We start from the raw sequence: 17,358 nt of genomic DNA on the forward strand, positions 1-17,358 counted from the left end.
CTGCTTGGAGGGCTGCTCTGGCTGCACCCATGCCCTCTTCGAGGATTGCCCGGAACTCCATCCTGGACCCTTTGGGCAGAGACACCTTGAATTTGGCCATGGCCTGCCACATGTTGTTGTCACAGCAGCAAGGAGGGCTTGGTGATTGGCCACTCTCAACTGAAGGCTGGAAGACTAATAAATTTTTCGCACAAACAGAACCAGTCTCTTTGAGTCTTTATACTTGGGCGTAGCCCCAAGTAAACCAGAGAGAGGCAGGGTCAACCATCTCAACTACGAGGAAGTTTGGGGCTGGTTCTGTATAGAGATACTCATGCCCTTTAGCTAGCACAAAATATTTGCGCTCAGCCCTTTTTGAAATGGATGGCAGGGAGGAGAAGGTTTGCCATAGGGTATTAATACTTTTCAAAAACCCCTTGTGTAGGGGTAAAGCCACCCTGGCAGGTGCCATACAACAAAGAACATCAAACAACAAGGCTGATGGCTCCTCAAGGGGAGCAGCAGGCTGCTCTAGGAGGAGGACAGACTGCTAGTCCCCCAGTTTCCAGGGAGAGGCCTGACGCACAACAGAGCCTATACCCTTGCCTGTGGATGGGCCAGACTCCCTGAAGAGAAGGCAGCTGGACTATATGCTCTGGTTGCTAACCAGCAGACACATAGCTGGACTGTGACTTAACCAAGGCCGCCCCCTGACGATCCAAAGGAAGAGAAGCCAGTGGCTCACCTGGGACTGTTTTGTTTTCCTAGTCCGTGTTCTTTTCTTTGTTCCCTTGCAGCCCTGGAAGGGGTAAGACTCCAAAGGAACTCAGCTGAAGTACATAACCCCGTCACACCCCAAAGGGATCAGAACCACAACACCGCCACACCAACTTTCACATTTTAACAAACAAGGTCACAGTATGTAAATGAATCAAAATCAACTGGATGCCAACTGGAGACACAGGCAACTCACTGAAATGAATACCTTCAAAACAGTTTGCAACCACCTGGAAATAAAACTAAATTTTATTTTTTTTTAAAAAAGGAAGACAGCATCTTCAAGAAGGGGTTCCCTCTCCATTTTCTGCTTTTGTTATGGAAATACTCGTACAAAATGCAAAAAGTTTGGGCTTGGAGCAAGAATAAGCAGGACAGTAAATAACTCTTGAGGGATGGTTGAGCAGCCTGGCTTTTTCCAGCAACGTGTCTGTCTCTAGACATATCAAATGCTTTCTGTAGTTGCAGAGTCTGGCTCAGATTTCTCTGGATGACTTAACAGTCTTGGCTGAGAATGTGCATCTGAGAGGACTACATGAAAACACTCTCAGGAGCAAAACCACTCACCTTCTCCTGGAGCCTTTACAATATACACTCTTCTTACTAGATATTATTTAAACACCAGAGGCTGGGACTTTAGCTAAGCAAGACAAGGGTCCTACTGCAAGGATCTTACAAGCTGTATTAGAAATTTTATTAAAGCTAGTGTTAAAAAAAATGATATAATCCATAGGTTGGAAAAAGAGTGTCTGTACGTCTGGGTATAGTGCTTAGATTATCCACAAAGTTTGTCATATTATACATAGAGTATATAATCAGCAATAACCCAAATTTAGGTAAATAGATTTAACAATACAGGTTAGATATTAGAATTTGAATACTTGGGTACATCACTCATGAAAAGGTTGTACAGAGATTTGGTTGTGGAAAGCAAAAATATATCAATGAGTGGAGACTGTCCCTCAGTAATTGAGAATTAGGTTGGTTGTCCATTTAGAAAAATACAATCTATGAGGAAAGCATGTTAGTTGTAGTATGTGCAGTCAGGAAAGTAACAACAAGCAGCACACACAAGATAAATAGGATGGGATGCAAGAGAACTGACTAGTGACCTTGAGACAACTTTATTTATCTCTCTCAGATATAAGATAGATAGATGAGGACTATTAAACTTTATGATCAGCCGCCCAGGAGCTGAAGTTAGAATGATGAACCAACACTTACTGCCAGCTCCTAGCCTCTCATTTATGAGTCTGTTGAATGGCAGAGTGAACCAACAAGTGAAATGAACAAGAATTTAAGTCTATTTCACTTGTACTTATTATAGCCATTTTCCAGTCAGTTTCTGTTTCAGGTCTTGCGCACTAGCATCATAACTGTAGTCAAGTTTGGAACACAGAAACTGCCATACTGGATCAGCATGTGATGTGAATCCTAGTGCAGCATTCTTTAAAACAAATAAAAACCATAAAAACAAACAAAAGGAACAACAAATGGCACTTGGCTGTTAATCAAGTATGCAGATAGAGTACGTGGAGTATGTGCACCCAGCTCTGGAAATAGAGTTATTCTCTCTCTAGTCTTCCTAGAAAGACACTTTTGAGTTACTTTATATGAAGGATGCTATAGCTTTAACTGCAGCAGCTCCTAGTAAGGTTAGAGACAACCTACTGCAGAAGATTAAGAACAGACAATTCAGCCCCTCTCCAGCATCTTCTTAAAACAAAACAAAAAACCCTCAAAAGCACCTAACAGCCATTAGTGAATATATTACTCATTTATTTTACTAAAAGCCTACCAACCCCCTTATTAATTACCTACAGTATTCCCCCCCCCCCCAAAATGTAGATGGAGGAAACTGAGGATTAGAATAGCTAACTAATCTGCTCAGTGTCATACATATTATCTGAAAAAACCAGAGACAGAGCAAAATCTCTTTATTCCCAGTTCTGTGCTGTCATCATAAGACAATCCTTCTGCGCCTATTTTGTTTTTTCTGTTTCTTAATTTCAATTATTATTTTGTACTAAGTTTTAGGAAAGCAGCCACATAAAATATTATACACAAGATATGTGAAGTTGAACTGTCTTATGTACATAAACGTCTCCCTGTCCTCCTGCACCAATCAGCATTTTTGGAGTTCTGTCTCTGTGCTCTTCTATGTTTCTTTAATTGTCTCTTCTATGCTGAGGAGACTAGTTTCTCTCACTGAACCAGCCTAAGAGGCAAACACGGCAATAAAGGATTTAAATGCACGTGAACATGATGTTTAAAAAGGAAGAGAATGATGCCAGGCATAGAGAGTGGGCAGACACTGAGCCAAAATTCCCTGGGCAGATCAGGCAGTGCACCTCTACCAGTTCTGGATCTCCAAACAACTGTCACCTCAGTCCAGAACTGCAGCATCTTCTACCATTCCTGTGCCAAATTGTGTCTGTTTCATGCGGTGAAGAAAGTTTCACTGGAAAACTGGGATGCGACCAGCAAACTCACACTTGTGACCTAACCAACAGTAGTTGAAAAGACCCTTTTCAAAATGAGTAATTTCCAGACACAGCTGGTTAAAGACTAAATAGATCACTGCCTGACAATTCTGTTCCTTCTATTGGTGCAAATCAGATATATCAGATTATAACTACACACCTGTCTGTCAAAGCTAATTGTCAAAGGGACTCTCAGCCCACAGGGTTCCTCCCTCTGCCTACTAGGCTAAGCAACAGCTGCTTTGGATGCCATCACTTCCCTACCAAGACTAGAGATAAACCTCTTTATTATACAGAGGTTCCCAGTTTGTAAATGGGAAAGACGTCAGAGAAACATAATAAATGATTTAAGGGCTGGAGTGGCTGATTTATGATAGATAAAAAGGATGCTATCAGCTCAAATCAGGCTCAAGCTTTAAAAGATAAGTCAGATCAAATGGAAATATTTTCATGATCTTTTTAAAAAATTCCCCTGTAGCACTTACGACCCACACTTTGCAGCACTTTGTTACTGACCAAGAACCTGAAATTTAAGTGACCTAAAAACAAAGAGGAATTGTTTAGTGTGTTTTCATGGTTAGAGAGATGAATGCCAAAAGTAAATAGACTGTCTACCTTAGCTATCTATTTTAGAATTTTTTGCTGCCACCCATCACCATAGTATCTGACAGCCTTCTATGTAAAATCAATTCATCACAATAGCCAAGCCCCTAGTGATGGATTTCATGGAGTATCTGGCTCGCCTCTTGTTTCAGGGTAAAAACTCTGCTTTTTTGGGATGGGGGGGGTGTTGTGTCTGTTACAGGTTTTGGGTGCTAGGGGAACGTTAGCGTGAGTGTCACATTTATGCTGGCATAACTAGCAAAAAGACAAACATTCAAATAGTTTTTAAAAACCTAATGTCCTATCTGTTTCGTAGGTAAGCAAACTTGTGATAAATAGTGGTGTACAGGGATGGAAAGCAGGTTATGCAGTTTTGCCACTTTCATTTGGTATTCAGTGAGTATGCAAACTAAGTGTAATTTATACAGCAAAAGGGATGAGAGTCAGGGGTGGATGAAGCAGGAAAAGCAACTAACAATAAAGTGCAAGATAAAGCAGTTTCCCACCGTCCCTGTCTTTTAGTATGTTTGTACAGAACCTAGGACATATGGGGCCCCAGGTTTAGTTGGGGCTTCTAGGCATTACCTTACTACTACTAACAACCCCATGAGGTTGGATTTTCATCTTTGTAGCACCTGTTTAAATACAAAGGGATTCCACTGACTTCAATGAAGGTACTGATCCTCATACTTCACCTTCCAAGAAGTATTTAAGAGTGTGACCAAGCAGAAGAAAAGTGTTAAAGACCAAAAGTAATGCCATGAAACTGAGCAATCAAAAGTTTAGGTTGAATATGAGGAAACATTTCCTAACAGTAAAGTCTATTTGGCTGTGGAATAATCTCCAGGGAAGTGGAGAATGCGCCATCACTGAAGATATTTAAATCTGGACTGGACAAAGAACAAGAGAACACACGATAGGATCAGCACTGCACTGGCTCCTGAAGTGGGGCCCGGATGGGGCTTAGTGATTCTTTCCATCTGATATCTAGGATTATTTTCAAAACAATTTTAAAAAATTGAACTTCGAACAGATGTTTACGTTCTATACTGCAATTCAGCAAACATGTCCTAGCTACTCCAAAGGAATATCCAGACAGCCAAGCAAGTCCTGCCCTCAATTTGCAAGGAACAGCACAAACTGACCTGGGTTAGCCCGATTTCAGAGCTGACCAAGCATCTACATTAATGTATTTAATGCAGGACCATATTTAATCAAACTATTTAGGATCTGCTCTCCTTGGTGCACATGCTAACTCCTGGATATCTTTGGGGAAGATAAAATCCTAACAGACTGGATGATGTTCATTACTGGCCTTCCCTTTAAGTGAAATGCACCTCTTCACTTAGCTCCCACAAGAGGAAACTTGCACTAGCAGATAAAATTCCTCTAAATCCGTGCAGGGAAATTATTTCTGGCCCAATAGTTCTGGAAACTGAGGATCTCCATTTAACCACAACATCTCTACAGTGCAGGCAGCAGCACCACCCTGCTAACGTGGCTCATTCCTGAACCGTAAGCCGCAGCTCTAGAGCTCACAAGGAAATTCAGTCTTCATGCCCTCTCTGCTGATACTGCCACTGCGGTGTTTTTTTGTGATGCAGGGACTAGAGTGCTGGCAATTGAATGGGGATACCACACAAAGAGGCAACTGGAAAATCATCAGTCAGGAATGACCTTCAATTCACTACTTGCTTGGGCTGGACTGGAAGTGATCTAAAGGTGAAAGACTTCCATAGCCAGTTTCCAGGCTGCCATTCTAAACGCTGGGACTACTATGTAGAAGGCTGACTGATACACCATGCAAGCAACCGGAAAAATCCCACTTTGACCATTTACTGCTATATTTCATTATGTAACTGTTTGCTCACACAAAAACAGTAATCCTGCTTATACAATGGCTCTTCCATCTCCAATTACTGCCGTGGATACTTTGTGACTCATCAGGCAGGCAAACAGGCAAAAGGGAAAGGTTTTCATGGAGAACTAAGAATGATCTCTAAAAAACATCCTTAAACACTCCCTTTTCTCTGTACAAAAGAAGAGGCTACTAGGTACAACCATCCCTCCCACAGACCAGATCAGAGAGCCTGGGCTCTAATGAAGCCAGGTAGCTTTTTGGTAGCTGGCATGCCATAGTGGTGAGCTCGGGATGTACTAGGCTCTACTTGTACATCTATGTATGCCTTGCAGGCACTTCTGTATGAATGTCAGCAAGAGGACATGATTAGAGAGCTAGCAGATGAGTCATTCATTATGACCGTGACCCGTCCATAAAGAAGCCTGTTGTGAAGCAGTTTTAATCCACTAGGCTAAGCAGAGAAAAGTCTCCCCTATTGACAGGAGGGTTAGGAGATGCTGTCTTCTGTATAGATGTGACTCTAGGACACGCAAGTGTACAACATCTGGGGATTGTGTGATCAGCTCTGAAGCAAGAGGGCAGAATGGCAGCAGGAGACATTGCTGCTTCTAAGACTTCCTAAGCTGTGGAATAGTCTCCTACTGGAGAAGGATCAGAGCGCGATAAATTTAACACTAGGCTGAAAAAAAACAAAAAAACAAACCACCCAGTGATTTTTTTTATTTTATTTATATACATATACATACACACACAAGCATTGACAAGAAGATGCACTGAATGGTTTAATAGGGCTGTCTCATCTATTGTATTTCACACCCGGACACCCTCACCCTACTTCTCTGCACATCTTATGAGATTTAGCGCCAAGAAAACATTTCTTTAATCTGTTTTAACACTAGATGATCTCTATCTTCTGCCCACCCACAAAACCAAAACAGTCAACTACCATTCAAACTCAGTGCTCTCAAGGTTGTCCACAAACCGGGACATTTCCCAGCTCATCACATTTCCCCAACCTCCCTCGTCTGCATATCCCTCCCATGTCAGTCAGTGTCCCACGGGGTCTGGGCCCTCAGACATTAATGGGTGCCCCAAAAAATCAGTTTCTAGGCTTGGGAAACATTTACATTGTAGAGTTGCATCAGAACAGGATATTCTGATGCAACCTCAATGTGTTGTAACATAACATGACAACGTTACTGTGCTGCACAAGCCCTGTAACTGGCAAATCCAGATACTTGGGTAGCCAGTTCCAGGAATTCCTGGAAGGTGGCCAGAAGCCAGAGAATGTGAATTTGTATTTATTATAACTATTCTGACATTATTTTACCGCTTTCCCAAGTTTCCCATGTTATTGAACCCTTTATGGTCTTCTCTGGGTGTCCAAGCCCCAGCGTTAGAATCTTCCCTCACTTACATTTCCAATTTCCTTCAAACCCACAATGAGCTTAAAGCCAGCAAAGCAGCATGTTCCTAACCACATCAGGTCCCACTATAATGAATCTCTCCCCAGTAACAAGCTCACTGTTCTTTACCATTACATGAGATAACATTGATTTTCCCAGGTAGGTAAAGAAAAATAAAAAGCAGGAATGAATCATTGCTTTCCCCAATTCCTTCGGACACTAATAGCACTTCCAAAAGACTCATGAGGGAAGAGACAACTCAGCATTACCAGATCACTTCATTTTGGGGGCCGGGGGGGGGGGGGGTAGAGTTAGCTTTTTGATAGCTGATTTGGGTGCCAAATTCCTGATATTTTGCCTGATGGTTTTACCACTAAAAGTTGCTTCTTCCACCCAAAAACACCACACTATGGGTTCCTGAAAAAACTGCAAATTTCAAGCTTTTTCAGATCTCATGTCCTTCAGAGGAGAGGCAAAACCAATGTCTCAACCAACAAAATGGTTGTTAAAGATTCCATGGCACCTAAAAAACAAACAAAGGAATATACCAAAATCCAGTTCAGATAACTAAATTCTGCCCCCGCATCAACCCCATATGTAGTTCGAACTAGAAACCCTATTCTTCCCTTCTATCTCAGAGGTGGCTGAATTTTAGCCATGGATCCACATATACATAAAAATTGTTAAGTGCTTTGAGATGAAAGAAAAACAAAGCTCTCTGTTCTTTGACTCCAGGGCCTTATGTCATCTTAGTAAAACTGGGGGTGGGAAGAAAAGGAGAGGGGGATGGACACACAAGAGGAAGAGTTAGGAAATAAAGGTTCCTGTTTTACATCAATTTAGCTTAAATTGATTTAATGGTTTAAATTGGATTAAGAGCATCCACACTGTGATCGAGTGCACTGTAATGATTTTTAAACAGATCAAGTTAAACTGTTGCAGATTTGACAAAACCTAAGGGGGCACATTCCAAGGATCACGAGGCAGAGAATTTTCAATTTCCCAAAAAAGGACATGTGACAGGAAAGTCTCACTTCAAAGAACAAGTAAAGAGTCTCTCCCAGTAATAAAGAGGGCTATGGAGCAGACAGCTGATTATTTAATGAGTGTCCAGACTCCAAGCTGAGTGTTTGTACTTTGATTGTTGGCATCTTCATAGGTTGTAACTAGCCTTTGAAGTTAATACCACTTCAGGCTGGTCTATGCTTGAAAGTTGTACTAGTATAATCAGGTCTGTTGGGGGCAGGGGTGTGTGTGTGTGATTTATTTATTACTGATGCAGATACACCGCTACAAACCCTAGTGTGGATTTAACAGGTGCTTACACTAGTATAACTTACTCCAGTTCGGGAAGCAAACTAAAGTATACTGATATAAGCACCTTTATACTGGTATTACTACCTACACTCGGGTTTTTTCCCCCACACTAATTATGCCGGTGTAGTTAAAATGGCAAAGCTGTCTAGTATCAACAGCATGTTGGAGAAGAGTGCTCACACTATTTTGTTTTGTAGGGCAGGTGAAATGATCACAGGACATTAGATTACACTGGGGACCTTTGTCCAGAGTGGGCTTTTCTGAAAATATTTCCCATCACTGCTAACATAGACGCTGCTCCCCTGGTGCTATCAATGGGTGAGAACAAAAGGGAATGGTGCCGACCAGCATCTTTAACCCCTCTGTAGTCTAGATCAATGGTCCCCAAACTTTTCACATTGCGGCCCCTCCCCCCCACCCCAGGATCCAGGGCTGGGAGCAGGGTTGTGGCTCCTGGGGGATTGGGCGCAGTCAGGGTAAGGGGGCCAAGGCTGGGGGTGGGTTTGGTCTGGGGCCCAGGCCCAAGGCTGGGGGAGGGAGCTGAGGCTGGACTGGGACCAGGAGTGGAGCTGCAGTCGGGGCCATGGCCTGGACCATGGCTGGGGGCGGGGCTGGAGCAGAACTGGGGGCGGGGCTGGACTGGGCTCCCTCCCCAGTGCCCCACACCCTGTGGGGACTGGCCCAGGCCCTGCTGTGCTCCCCCTACCCCTGAATATTCCTCTGTGCCCCCCTAGGAGGGCATGTCCCACAGTTTGGGGACCATTGGTCTAGACCCACAAAGTACATAATAGATGACACACTGATTAAAATGCTAGCAGTTACCTATAACTTTGTCTACACAAGTGCTCCAGCAGTCACTGCACAAGCGTTAGTAATAGTGGAAAATATGAGAAAAGAGGCTAGTGTGGATACACCTTGGGAGATTTACAGATGAAACCAGAAGCTCATATTTTTAAGAAATCCTTATAAATGGCAGGATTTGATTTTTTCATTGGCCCTGGAAACATGGAAAGGTTGAAAGAGCTTTAATGGACTGAGCCTTGAAGGGAGATGGCTGAGATAGGATCTAGGTTTATGATACATTACATGTAAATCCAACTGGGAATTTGGTATTAAACATTCCACTTGGCATCTGCATATGCCCCATGACCAAACTGAATTCAGGTGATGTCTAAATGGAATGGGTGGGAGCTTGTTTCAATGGACTCCAGGCCAGAGAGTCAGACTCTTATTCAATAGCCTAATCATCTCTTGAATACATGGGTTGCCGATGAGAAGAGTGGGCCCAAGCCTGAAACTGCTGTAAGTCTGACACCTGCAGTAATTCACTTCACCAAGAATTGATTGCCCAGCTCTTAGCACATAATGAGTAGTAACAACATCTGCAGTTAAAAGTTTTGCAGCCCCTTCAGTGGGCATCCAGAGGAAGCTCCATGATACATTATGGTAGCAAGGAGACGACATTCTGTGAACCTCCTCTTAGAGCTTGGAGTGTGGGGGCAGAAAGGCCGACTTGCTGTTTTGGAGAAGCAGGTGGTGGTAGCTGCCTTAGAGGCTTCTAAGTCACAAAGGAGTAGAGCTCCTCCCTTTTAGGTTAATCAGCTCTGACAGCAGCTGCCTTCTCCCTACTATGTTGCTCCTGCACAGCCAGAGCAGAGCTCTACTCCTAGAGAGCTTTGAGCTGCCATGTAGAGCTCTTGAGCCTTACAAGAATGAAACACTGCTACTACAGGAGTGAAGGACCCAACATCATAGCACCCTCTCTTGGCAAGTTTCCCTCTACCCCCACAAGCCAGTCCATTAGCCCTCCATGACATTATGTCCCCCTCTCATCTAGTCAGCTGAACTGGGAGGTTGGATCCAGATCCAAACTTCACAGCTAATCGTCCCTTTTAGCAAGCCAAACCAAAAACCCACATCCGGCCACCAAACTCTGCAGCTCAGGCACATCTTTAAACTTCAGTAAGTTGTTTTTGTGTTTAAAAAAATCACACCCGGATCTCCTGTGGTCTGGGGACCCAAATAGCATACCACTGTATTAGTCAGCACACAAGAACTAGGCAGGGGCAGACGAGGACACAAGAGCCTTCATTGCAAGGACAAAAGAGGTGCCCCCCAGGGTGATCAGGGCAGTGTTAGCTCAAGCTGAGGTTATCTACCACTTCTAAGGTCTGAGGAGGGTCTTCTCCTCTGTTAGAAAAGGGGACTGCTAATGCCATTGCCAAGGGGATCTGTGGATTTCAGTTTGTTGAGAGTCTGTACTTCACCTGCAACTGATTGGAGAGGTCAAGGGCCTCCAAGTCCTGAGGCCTCAAGAAATATCACTGTAGGCCAGTCCAAGCCTGCTGTTTACTTTTCTGCACTTCAGTCAGCATGGACAGACAACATTAACAGCGAAAGTTACAGTAAGTGTCCACCACCACATTGCTTTTGTAGGCCAAACCCACTGTATACACCAGGGGCTCCTTCCCACCACCCCACAAGCCATGCTTCCATCTCCATCTATTGCAGGGACTCTCTGCAACCCCCTTCCCCACCATGCCAGGACCCCCCTCCCCCCACAGCCTTTCCCCATCACCATTCTTATTTATTTTCTTTCTGTCTGGAAGATAAGAAATTCAGGGTGTCAGTACTATAATTTTCAGTGGGAGGATGAGCACAGCTCAGACAGAGAATGACATCAAGTTGAGCATAAGGCCTCACAAACTTGGCCAATTAGATTTTAAAATTTTGTCAGTCTCAGGGGTTAGTAGCAAACTTAGAAGGATAAGATTATCAGTAGATGTCAATAAATATCAATTTCACCATCCACACACAAAGGGATGAAAATCTTCATCAGTAATAACTGAAATTTACAGAGACAAAGAAAGAAAAATGATGCTTGAGAGCTTATTATAGTCAAAAATCCAGTGGCTTTTGAATTAGGCTTGTTACAAATAGATTAGTGAACACTAAAAACAGGTAGGATCTGTTGATTTAGGGTTACTTTCTTTGTATAGTTAGACATGTGATGTCGACAGTATGTGTTTTAACAGGTATAAAGCTTTTAACTTTTTGAATCTCACTGCCAAATAATTTTCAGCAACTATGAAAATTTTTAACATAAAAATGAATGCTGAAATCCCATAATTTTGTGCAACTTTTTTGAAACTTTTTTTTTTGAAAATTTAAATCAATAATTGTAAAAAATGAATAAAAAGCCCAAACATCTATCAAAGTTATAAAACAAAAAAACAAGTTGTGCCAAGCCTAGTTATTGGTAACATAAAGAAGGACTAAACTTCCCTCACCTACAGTTTTTGGCTCAGGATTCTGGTGCATTAGCCAGACCCCAGGAAATCTATTTAAGTCTTTGCTGGAGGCTGTTCTTTGCTGTTGCTAGGAGGGTGAAAGGCAGGTTAGGGGCTCAGACTCATCTCAGACAAGTTGTGTAAGACTGGGATGTTCTCTGCCTCTTGGCTCCATCCCTCTCTCTCAGTAAGAGCACAACTGAGCAGCTGAGAAGCAGTGCGTGCCCCAGCCAGCTAGACGACAGCAATACCAACAGCAACCCTTGCTGTAGTGACCTCAGAGTGAAGGGAAAGAAAGGGGCAGCTCAGGACTTCATTGGAAGGAAGTTCAGAAAATTATGCGAGGGGGGATTGGGGGAGAGAGAAGTACAATGTCCAGATGATCTGGGGGGGGAAGGTTAGGGCAGAAGGCAGGGATTGCAAATTCCCTCCCAAAAATATCCATTACTGAGGGTGAGATGTAAAAGGGGCAATACAGGGGTGAATGTACTATGGACATGCAATGAATGTTGAGTGCTTCAAAAACTGCATTAATGTGAAGCTGATATTCTCTGACCTTGAACATGTCAATAAAATATTACATCTCTTTAAGGAGCTACTCAGTCTCACAATATTACCTCCCTCCTCCCACCTAAAGACCAACAGTGGGGGAGGGGGAAGTCACTTAGTTGCTTTGACAGAGTCTTAAGATCTTGGAAAAGGTTTTCAGTGGCTTTGTTCACTCATTTGCTTTGCTGGGAATCAGGAGTTTAATAGTGGAATTTAGGTCCAGAAAATTAGATTAGTCATAACCAACAGTGTTGTGCACACAACAGCTGTTTCAAATTCACTTTATTATCTAATGTGACATTAGAAAGATGTAAATGAATAAAAAGAAAAAGGAAATAGCTGTGGTTTCAGCGACACTTCAGAGCACTGGGAGGGAGGGGAGATGGGAAACTATAGCAATATTGTATATTTGGAGCTCTCCTGCCAGGCTAAGGGGAAAAATAAAACATTCTTTATTGAATTTCAATCTTATTCCTCATTGGACAATAGCCACACACAAAGCACACTCTTGCTCAGTAACTTCCTCCCTAACCTTCTATGCCATAATGCAATAGGCTGTCCCTACCATATAAAACTCTCCCGTGTGGATGCTGGCTGAGTCTGTCATTGCTTGTCAGTGAGGGCCCCTTCTGGCAGAGTCGAAAGCAATCCATACACCACCTGACCCCATTCATCAACAGAGCTGCAGAAATTTAAGCAGCAATAAACCATTAAGACAACAACAGACATGAATAGAAAAGCAGCAACTCATATCAGTGCTGGAAAAAGTGCATTTTAGCAACAAAAGATGAGAAGACCTTGAAAATTTTTAATATTTAAAGGGACAAACAAAAAAAAATTAAGCCCTTCCCCTGCTTTACTGATATTTTGAGTTAGTAAACACTGAGGCCCAGATCCCCAAAAGGTATTTAAGCTCCTGACTCCTATTGAAATCAATACAAATTAGAGGATCTTTGAGGATCTGGGCCTGGAATTTTTTCTCCACCTTTTATTCATTTATTTATTATTTTATTTTGTTTTTTTCCCCCATATGACTTGGGCACAAAACTACACTTTGTCAATTTCACTTTTAATTTTTACTGTCACAAAAAGATAGCATTTCCAGTGTCAAAATAATCAGATATCCCTTCCCCTGAAAATGGGGAGGGGGGAGGGAAGAGGGGATGACCCACAAACCGAAACAAAAACAAAAATGCTGCAAACAGAAGAAGTTTTGGTTGTCAAGGTCATGGAAACATTTCTATTCAGGTTTGATTTGGTACAACCCCTTAACAAAACTGAATTATTAGACCTTTGCTATTTGAAGACGACCCCATAGTTAACTAACTGATTGGTCAAAGAATTTTGCAGTCACTTGCCAGATAAACTATAAAGAACTGCCTAATCCCCCTTGAGTATTATATCCTCCTTTTATATCTGGTAACTTTTGAGTTTCAGAGATTTTAGATAATTTAAGGCTCTCCAGACGCACTTTTTATTTCAGGATGCCTCAGCCATCAATCATTTTTCTATCATGATATGGCCAAAGGCTATGTTGTGACCTACCCAGAGGCTCTGCATGATGCAAAAGGTGAGCGTGGAGTGAGGTGGTACCAGACAACTCATTTATACACACTAAGCAGTGCAGGCTGGAAGCTTTTAGCTACTAAATCATAAGGAGTGGGGAAGAATAGGGTATACTAAAACCTGTATACTAGAATCTGCTGAACATCGTCATCTGCCTGACTAGGACTCCATGTTGGGGAGATGAAGATATAGCTTCCTGGTGATTAAGGCATTAATTTCCCCTCCATGCATACACTTATATGCAATTAGTATCAATAGGATTTACATGCAGGCATCATGAATTAACCCTTTAAGGTCTGACCCTGTGCGCCATTCCACCCGCACACACACAGTCCCAAGGAATACAGCCAGCTTTATAAACTATAGATCAGAGGTCCCCAGTTTGTGGAGTGCACCCCCCTTGGAGGGCATGGAGAAACATTGTGGGGGGGGGGGACACCTTTGGGGTCCTGGTCAGCCCCCATTAAGGGCGGGAAGGGAGTGACACTCAGCTCCACAATCCAAGCCCAGCCCCTATGACTGGAGGGCGTTAATGGGCCACTTCACTGTGAATGGTCCCTTGAAATGTGTTCAATACTTATGCTAAACAATCTGTTCCACCTCCTATTTAGCTGTAACATTTGAGTACCTTTACCAGACCTGAAGAATAGCACTGCATAAACTCAAAAGCTTGTCTCACACCAACTGGTCCAATAAAAGATATTACTTCGCCCACCTTGTCTAATATCTTGGGATCAACACAGCTACAACACTGCATAATGTCACCATACACACACAAACTGACAAAAAAATTCCATCAATCATAATAGAAATTTACAAATAGGCAAAATAAGAAAAGTACTGCTTGCAAAGTACTTTGAGTTTCATTTAAAGATATTTACTTCCTACATTTTGACATGCGATGGTGACAAATTGTTTTAATGGTTAACAAAGCTTTAGCATTTTGAATCCGTGTCTACTGTCATTAATTATTGTAAAAAGAAAAGGAGGACTTGTGGCACCTTAGAGACTAACCAATTTATTAGAGCATAAGCTTTCGTGAGCTACAGCTCACTTCCTCAGATGCATCTGAGGAAGTGAGCTGTAGCTCACGAAAGCTTATGCTCTAATAAATTGGTTAGTCTCTAAGGTGCCACAAGTCCTCCTTTTCTTTTTGCGAATACAGACTAACACGGCTGCTACTCTGAAACCATTAATTATTGTCTGATCCTCCCCATAATTTCCCACAAATGTGAAAGATTAAATTAAAAAAATTAAAAAGCCCCTGAGAGGAGCCCAGAGCTTAAACCCCACAGTTTTGCACAACAACCCATCAGTTTTTTTGTTTTGTTTTGTTTTTAAATAAAAGTCACATTCTGCCAAGTCTAGCTACTGAGACCACAAGCATGAATTCATGTCTAGTATTTGACTTGCAAGTTGCCTGACCCTCTTATCCAGCCATTGACAAAAAAAGCAAGGATACTTGTTTTCTCTGGTTCTGAAGCTAGGAGGGAATGGGCCATAAATTGTTGAGACTACTACACAAGACCAAACATTTGCTTTTGCTTATAGCCAGCCCCACTAACAAACAAGGCAAGATCACATTTTCTTTCTGTTGAGATAGCACTATTCCTATATCCTCTCAATGCAAGACGAGAATTAGATGAAAGATTGGAGACAAAAACCTGAGGTTTTCTTCAGAGAATTCTGGACTCCTTTTGGGGACAGGGCTAGCATATTATTATTAAAGGGCTGAGCTAAGTAGTTGATTATTTCAAGGAGTGCAGTAAATGAATTAAGTGATTTGCCCTTGCTGCTTACATTCTCAGAAGTAGTGTCTGAATGGTGTCCTGAAATTTACACACATAAAAACTGGCTGTTTGGTCTGGCACACCCAATTTTCTGTAGACCAAAGCCTCCCTTATGCACATGCAAATTTGTCAGTCATACATTTAACTGCCCAATACGCACATACACACAATTGATGTCTGTTTTGTGCAAGTTAGTTCTGAGCCACAGAGAAACATTTTTAACAGGAGCATATAGGCTTCTTTCAAGTCTCTATGACCCATTCAATCCTCAGCCTCTCTGCTGTTGGCCCAGTAGAGATACAGGGTTTTATGCAAAAAGAAAAGGAGGACTTGTGGCACCTTAGAGACTAACCAATTTATTTGAGCATGAGCTTTATGGGTTTTATGATTCATCTTACTTCACAGGAACCAGACAGAGACATTTCCTAGGCAGGAAGGTGCCCACCCCTTCCAGCGGAGAGCTCCGCGTGTATGGCTGATTCATGTTTCAACCAAATGAGTCACGCGAAGGCAAAGAGAACGGGGGATACAGGGACGTGCAGTAACCCCAGGCTCCTAAAGGCCCCAGTCATGTCAGCGAGGGGCCACTTTTCCACCCCGCCGCTGCTGCACGAGGCCCACCCCTTACCCAAGCCGGAGAGCCGCTCCGTCAGCCCCGCGTTCCGGATGGCAGCGGGGCCGTGGTCCACCCCTCTTCTCTTCTGTAAGACAAAGGGGCTCCGTCAGGATCCACTGCGGGGCGGGGCGCGGGGCTCACAGAAACCGATTGAGCCGCAGCAATCACACGGAGCCGCGAACCGACCCGGGGGGCGTGTGGGGGGGTAATTTTCCTTCCCGACCGGCCATCAGCGCGCCGCGGGTCCGCTTCACGTGGGCGCGGCAGCGTGCCTCCGGTGTCACAGGAGCGTGGAGAGAACCGACCCCGCAGCCGGGGCCACCCTGGGGAAACCCGCTGGGACAGCGAGACAATGCGGCTACGGCGACCAGCCGAGCACGACCCCCACCGCCCCCGGGACCCGCCATCACTGCCGGCCGGACGGCAGGTTCCCCCCTCCCGCGGCCGCAGAGCGCCTCTTGCGGGTGCCTGGGACTGCCGGTCCCTTTGCGATGCGCGGCCGTGAGTCCCTCCGAGCCCGTCTGCCGCCTGGGGTCGGGACACATTATCACACCCCCCCCCGCCCTTCGGGGGGCGCCTGCTTCCCCCGCGATGCTCACCTGCCCCCTGGAGAACGGGGCTCCGATCAGCGCCACGGAGTGGGCAGGTTTCTGGAGCTGCAGCGCGGAGTCCGCCTGCTTCCGCAGGAGCCGGGCGAAGCTGCTGCGCAGAGACATGATGCTGAGCCGCTTGCTGCTCGCGCTGCCCCTTTTAACCCGCGCGCGAGCGCCGCTACCTCCCTAGCCACCAGCGCCAGAAGCCGGCTTGGCTCCCCCCCGCCCCCACGCGGGCGGAGCCCCGCCCCGGGACACACCCCCAGGTCCCTTCCCGGCGGGCCAATGGCAGCGCGGCCGCCCGGGGGTGTGCGCCGCGCGTGCGCTCGGCTGCGAACCTGCCGGCAACCTGCTCTTCCGGCCAGCAAGGAGCGTCCCCTCCCCCTCCCTGTGTAGAGACCGGCCCCGCCCCCACACGGGAGGTCAACGCCGAGACTCGCCACCCAGGCCCGCCCCTGCCCGCGGGGGGACCTGTCACGCGCCTCTCTGCTGGGCTCCTCTCAGGGGCTGAGCCCTTACCTCTGCCCC

The 17,358-nt window shown here is 44.5% G+C and overlaps 1 protein-coding gene across 1 annotated transcript in view; it reads right to left on the reverse strand.

Annotated features, from left to right (window-relative positions):
• The window catches only part of ARG2 (arginase 2), a 36,112-nt gene extending 19,064 nt beyond the window's left edge, over positions 1 to 17,048 (reverse strand). The window contains exons 1-2 of the mRNA XM_084629888.1: positions 16,837 to 17,048; positions 16,250 to 16,322 (exon numbers count right to left, since the gene is read on the reverse strand). Of these exons, the coding sequence (XP_084486014.1) occupies positions 16,250 to 16,322; positions 16,837 to 16,953 (190 nt within the window). The 5' untranslated portion in view covers positions 16,954 to 17,048. The remainder of the gene's footprint in view (positions 1 to 16,249; positions 16,323 to 16,836) is intronic.
• Positions 17,049 to 17,358: the final 310 nt, after the last annotated feature.

Source organism: Lepidochelys olivacea (genome assembly GCF_965140295.1).
Source record: "Lepidochelys olivacea isolate rLepOli2 genome assembly, chromosome: 6".
Taxonomy (NCBI): domain Eukaryota; kingdom Metazoa; phylum Chordata; order Testudines; family Cheloniidae; genus Lepidochelys; species Lepidochelys olivacea.